The following is a 6,000-nucleotide window of genomic DNA, read 5'->3' on the forward strand; positions in this document are numbered from 1 at the left end:
TCAAAGAGAAGAGTCCAGATAGCCTGCTGGTTAATTTAGAGATGGTCTTATGAAAGAATTTAGAATTGATTTGGTTATTAAAAGGATGTGGGACCTGGGCACAGTGGAAGTGACCGAAAGAGCCGTGCCCCAGCCTTGTCACCAGAGTGACGGTCAGCCCCGCCCCACCTTCCACTTTGATTTCTCCGCACCCCCACCCACCGAGGGGTCAAAAGAGGCAGAACAAAAGGACCTGGGGGTACAACTGTCTCCTGATTCTCTAACAGGCCTCCTAAGGATGTTCCCGGATATAGTGGGATTGCAGTTTGAATAGGAATGAAGCAAGTGGGCTGATCGCAAACCGTAGTATCTTTTGTATTCTGAAGTCTTTTATGTCTTCCTTAGAATTATTCATTCACACAGGGTATTAAGTCTCAGTATTTTGTTTTATACGAACCTTTGTTCCTTTTGTATTGGCACAGATCATGCATGCGTTTTCAGTTGCTCCTTTTGACCAGAACCTGTCAATCGATGGAAAGGTTTTAAGTGATGACTGTGCCACCCTCGGAACCCTAGGCGTCATTCCTGAATCTGTGATTCTGTTAAAGGTGAGTAGCAGCTCTGCGCCTGCGGGATTCAGGGGCTTCTCACGTGTAGACTGGGTGCGGCGGTGGTTAAGGTTCCCAGGTCCTCGGCAGGATGTGGCAACAAGCTACTGCTGTGAGTCGACTGCGTCTCTGGATGAGCCACCGGAGACTTAGAGGAGGTCAGACAGTCACTGGGTCTGTGGGCTTTTCATAATTCTTGTTTAAAATAATCTAGATTTAACCTCCTCCCTAAATTCTGGATTGGTGAATTACTTAACCGAACTTCTACCTATTAAAACATCCCCCGCCCCTTCTCAGAAGTACCAGCCAGTTAAGCTCCGACAGAAACATAAGAATCAAGGCTTGGCCACAGTAGTCAAAATACCTTTGGTTGGCTTAGTGAGATTCTTGTCCAGGATATGAAAATTGACCTTGGGGAGAAAAGGTTTAAAAGAGGTAGGTGTGTTTTAGAAAGCCGGGGCTTCTGAGGCTGTCACGGATAAAGATGCGTTGAGCCAGCCTGGTTGGCCCAGTCCTGCTCTCCCCCAGGCAGGGCCTGATTTTGTCACTTTCCTCTGCCTCTTGTTTCTGGGTGGCTAGAAGCATGCCGCCTGCATGATGTGTTAGAATGTTCTGTAGGTTTCTGAACTGGGGAGCGTGTTGTTCATAGGCAGAGCCTCAATTCTGGACAGATAAAGTTGGGCCCTGGAAGTGGTGATGTGGGTCCATATCTGGCCTTTCACATGCACACACACGCCCCTCATCCTGCTCCCCGCCCCCTCCCTCTGCTTGGTTTTCTTGGAACTGTAGGTTCTGTGGAATTAACTCTGAAAACCTGCTTGGTTAGCTGAATCAGAAGAGCCCAGTCTAAAATCCTAGAAGCAGCCCGTGTCACTGATGGGCTTGACTTCAGGTGGGCAACTGGGGTCTGTACTGGTCGTTGCCCTCTTTGCCCTTGCAGCTAATCCTGCCATAAGCTCAGACTCAGCACTCGCTTCCTGCCTTTAAAAGGACATGGGTATTTCGTTCTTGATGATGGGGAAAGATGAAAATGTGTTTTTAACCTAATGGGCAGTTTTCGAGGACCATCCTGATTTTACTTCTCCCAACTCATGCTGTCATCACTGGCACCTGAAATCACACCCATTAAGCGAGGGTATCTGACCTTGCTGCATCTAAAAAGTGTCTGAGGCGCAGGGAAGCAGGGCCACATCCAGGTACAGTGCGGGTAACGGGTCCTGACCCGCCTCACGGGGTGCTGTTTGTTCGTCCTGGACGTCGCCAGCTCTGGCTTGAACGCTGCTTTCCACTGGACAGAGTTTGTGTCGGAGCGACATGCTGGTCAACTCCATGCCAGCCTTTTGTGTTAGGAGGTTGGGCGCGCTCCTCGTCCAGGCTTCCATTCCCGTGCGGTTGTGAATTGTCTTCATTTGTTTTCTAGGCTGATGAACCAATTGCAGATTATGCTGCAATGGACGATGTCATGCAAGGTAAAAGACCAGTTTGTTTGGGGGATTGTTGAGGACCTTGTTCAACGATGGTGGGGTTGTAGTTATTGAATCTTTAGTCTACAGTGTTTCTACTTTTAAGCTTGAATAAAGCTTCTACGTGCTAAGGTAGAATCTTACCGTTATTGCTCTTTTTAAAGAATGATATCTATGAAAATTGAGAAAATGGAGGAAAGTGTAGTATTTAGTTTACTGTAGGAAACTGAAACAGATGGAAGCCTGCGGATAGACGAGCTTAGCAAAAAGCAGCGCTAATTCAGGTTGCAGAGCCTCCGGCAGGTATACAGGAATCAGATGCCCCAGGTGCCTCTGAACATAAGGAGTGAGGTCGCAACCTAAAGGCAGGTTGGAAACTGTGTAAGAAGCAGTTATTTGACTCACCACCGCACACGTCCTCACAGCCCTTCCCTTTACATCCATTCAGTGCCTCTTCTTGACCTGTAGAGTTTCTTCGAAGAAATTAAACTAGAAAGGTGAGAGACGTGTTACCTACCAAATAGGGAGACCAGCCCTTTGTTCAAACACCGGCAGCCCATCTCTTACCTCCCACAGTGGAGGGAAGAGATTCTCTTCTAGGGAAAGCAGAGAAGTTCAAGGAAAGAGCCTACAGATATTTTTTTAAAAGTAGTTCATCTCCCAGCTACCTTTGGGTGAAGCCAAACCAGACAGTTTTCAACCATCTTTTTAGTCCCTCACGCTTCTTAGAGGGGAGTGGACGACCAGAGAGCTCCGGACAGTGAGGCAGAGGGCAGCATGGGACCAAAAGACATCAGTCAGCAGGTGGACAGGAAGTTGATGATGCGGGAAGCACAAGAAAGCTTTAAAAGTAGCTGAACAATACCAGAGAAAGAGCAAATAGTCTGTATGTAAGCAGCGTTCAGAGAACAGAAGACAATTCATGAACATAAAAATGGGTGCGCCAAGGCCCGGGTACAGTTAAGTGCAAATCTAGAGATTAAGATCCTAAACACACCTAGAGGTCTGGAAGGGAAAACCAGTCTTACTCCTGAGATGAAGAGTCAAGGACAAACCAGTGGGCTAGTACCCACAAGAGAATGAGGAAGTGTGAGCTTCAGGCTAGAGTTCTTGACTAGACCATTCTGTTACACGCGTTTGGTGACTCTGTGAATATAAGGCCTCAGAAAATTTCTTTCTCACCTACCGTTTACTCTGGGAGGGTGTACTCTGTTAAACAAGAGTAAGAAGAAAGATGTCAACTGTGGAACCTGAAAACAGGGATCCAACGCAGGAGTAGATGCCCTAGAAGACAGTTCGGGGGCAGTTCCGAGCTTCCAGCACGAGGCACTGCAGCAGGTGTTGAGCACGCCCGCTCCAGATTGGAGCACGCTCCCTGGGAAGAGTGCAAGTGACAGATGACTGTCCTGAGGAGCTTACCCTTGAATCAGAGATGGTACAGAGAAAATGAAGCACAGAAATAATGCAGTTACCAACCCCAGAGAGACAGAGTCATACCAGACAAGAACGATCACCAGGGTACCCCAGAGGGTTCAACCGTGGACACTGTTAAGGAGTAAAAAGATAGTGTAAGCACTGGAGATTGGCTTAACGACAAAAAATATCCGTGTGTCAGGAGGATGGTTAGGGGCCATGTGTTATGTTAGAGGTGGTTGTTTCTTTGAGGAAACTATTAGGTATTACCAAAAATTGTGAATTAGCAACATCTAGAAATGCAGAGGTTAAACACCAGAAGACGTGGCCGCAAGGGCCAAAAGCTGTTCCCTGTAGAGTGTGGGCACAGGAGGCGGGGCCCCACGGATTTCTCCAGCAGGGCCCCCCACCCCTCCCCAGTCGTGCAGAATGGTGGCTCCAGTCACAACCCTTGTTTTTCCAGTATTTGTCTATTTCAATGATGCATATGTATTGCTTTGATAAAAATGAAAACAAAGATTGCCGTTTGATATTATCTGTAACTTCAAAGGTAACCTTTATAGGTGAGTAAGGTTATTAAAAGCTATTTTAAACTTTTCATCCTTAGGCATTGAAGTGAACTTATTGCTGTCTGTAGCAACAGTCTTTTCAATTTGGAATTCTTATTTTTTTTTCCTTCCAGTGTGTATGCCAGAAGAAGGGTTTAAAGGTAAGTTACATTTGTCATGTTTTGTTCATGAGTGTCACAGTCATACTGTAATTTTCTATTAATGTGAAGCCTATAATTTGATTTTAAAATTTAATTCAATCTGAGTCTCATGACTGAAATTAATTTTAGTTAAATGCATTTTGTATTCAAGCTTCTTCATTATCTGTATCAGCACTCAAGCCTCAGATAGGGCCTGTGTGTCAGGCATGTCCACTACCAGATGTCCGCTGTGCTTTTCTGTCTCGTTTTGGGGGGAAGTTGGGCACTTAGCTAGTGGCATTTTCATTTTTATATTTGACCTTTTTCCAGTTCCTCTTATCCGTCCCATCTTAGAGCAAAACAGTTTGTAACTGATGAGAATTTGAGAAGAATCTGCTGAACTACATTAGGTTCAGTGAAAAGGTTTCATTTCTCTATGTAGGATCAAGGCATCTCTCGGATTAACGGCGATGCCTTTTCCTGCATCCTGGCCACTGGGGTTCTGCACACAGTTGAATTCAGACCTTTGACTTTCACAGATTTAACTGTTGCCATTTTGATTCTTTGTGGCCTAGTCCAGAGGTCCGTGACAGGTTGTGATTTTTGCCAAAGAATGAGTTTGAATCAAATACCAGGGGTTCCTTGTGAACAAGTGAGCCAAGCTACTGGCCTCAATAAAGCCTCCCTCTCAGCGCAGCTTTTTGTGTACACGTTCCCACTACAAAGAAACTCCCAAAGTGGTTAAAACAAAACAAACAAAGCAGAACTTTTTTTTTTTTTTTAAATGAAAAACGGCCATCAAATGAAAGCTTCAGTAAAATTTGATTACCTTGTGTGAAGATAATGCATACGAGCCGCATGGCTTTCAACAGAAATGTGCTTTAGCTGAAAGCCTGGAGACGGCTGATGTATTTTCTTATTTTTAATGTCAAAGGGCGTTGGTGCTTGCTCATTAAGTTGCATATTCCCTGTTGGTGACGCAGATGGGATACATGAACCCTTAACCGTGCAGTTTACAACTGTGCCTCCACGTGTGTTTCTTTCCCCAGGTACTGGTCTACTTGGACATTAATCTTTTTGAACACTTGCTGACTGCTCAGAAATGACCCGAAGGGAAGAGGAGTTTGACATGTTAGGGCATTAAAGAAAAGGTGGATTTAAGAATTAAACCATTACATGACTCTTCCAAAAGGCAGAAAACCATTCAAAAAAGTGACTGTCCCAAAATGCCTTATGTCAAATAAAGCAGATTGCACTGAAGGCCATCAGACTTGAAGGAAATGTTTCAAATTTTATATTTAAGGGGGGTGGTGGGAGGGAATGGGCAAGTAAAAGACTGAACCAGTTTAGTAGCAGTATCAGTAAATCATGTTTACATATGAGATTTATAGTCACGGGAGGGAATAAAGTTCCATTCTATTTCCTTGCTCGAGTTTCATACCAGATGCATTGGTCCATGAAGAATTTGTATCACAGTAGATGGGACAACATTCTGCTCTGAACTAAAAGTGATTCTTTAGAGACATAACCTGCTTACCAGTACCTGTCTTTGATTCATATTTTACTTTCAATAAAGCATGAAAGTGAAGAACTTGCTGTAATTGTGGGAAAGTATCTTCAGATCAAACTCCTTTGTCGGCCCCAGGACGCCCCCCTCACACACTGCCTGTGGTCGGTCTCGCTCAGTGTTGGGAAGAGGAGGGGGCGCCTGTGTGTCCCCTGCAATGAGCCAGGGGCTCGTGTGTCATTTTTGTCTCCCAAGGCTGTTCACTTTCATGCGTTGCAGAAGGGGTGGCAAATGTATTGCTCAAGATAGCATCCTCCAGTGCTGCTGTTATTCAGAGGAAAG

General features: G+C 45.2%; 1 protein-coding gene across 6 annotated transcripts in view; it reads left to right on the top strand.

Moving 5' to 3' along the window:
- Nucleotides 1-5,743, top strand: part of USP48 (ubiquitin specific peptidase 48) — a 72,952-nt gene extending 67,209 nt beyond the window's left edge. For 5 of the 6 annotated variants that reach the window (XM_027521190.1, XM_027521206.1, XM_027521192.1 and 2 more), the window contains 4 exons: nt 462-587; nt 2,008-2,056; nt 4,146-4,172; nt 5,201-5,743. In XM_027521190.1, the coding sequence (XP_027376991.1) occupies nt 462-587; nt 2,008-2,056; nt 4,146-4,172; nt 5,201-5,223 (225 nt within the window). In that variant the 3' untranslated portion in view covers nt 5,224-5,743. The remainder of the gene's footprint in view (nt 1-461; nt 588-2,007; nt 2,057-4,145; nt 4,173-5,200) is intronic. The other variant, XM_027521195.1, reaches the window with a different exon arrangement.
- The last annotated feature ends 257 nt before the right edge of the window (nt 5,744-6,000 follow it).

Source organism: Bos indicus x Bos taurus, chromosome 2, assembly GCF_003369695.1.
Source record: "Bos indicus x Bos taurus breed Angus x Brahman F1 hybrid chromosome 2, Bos_hybrid_MaternalHap_v2.0, whole genome shotgun sequence".
NCBI lineage: Eukaryota > Metazoa > Chordata > Mammalia > Artiodactyla > Bovidae > Bos > Bos indicus x Bos taurus.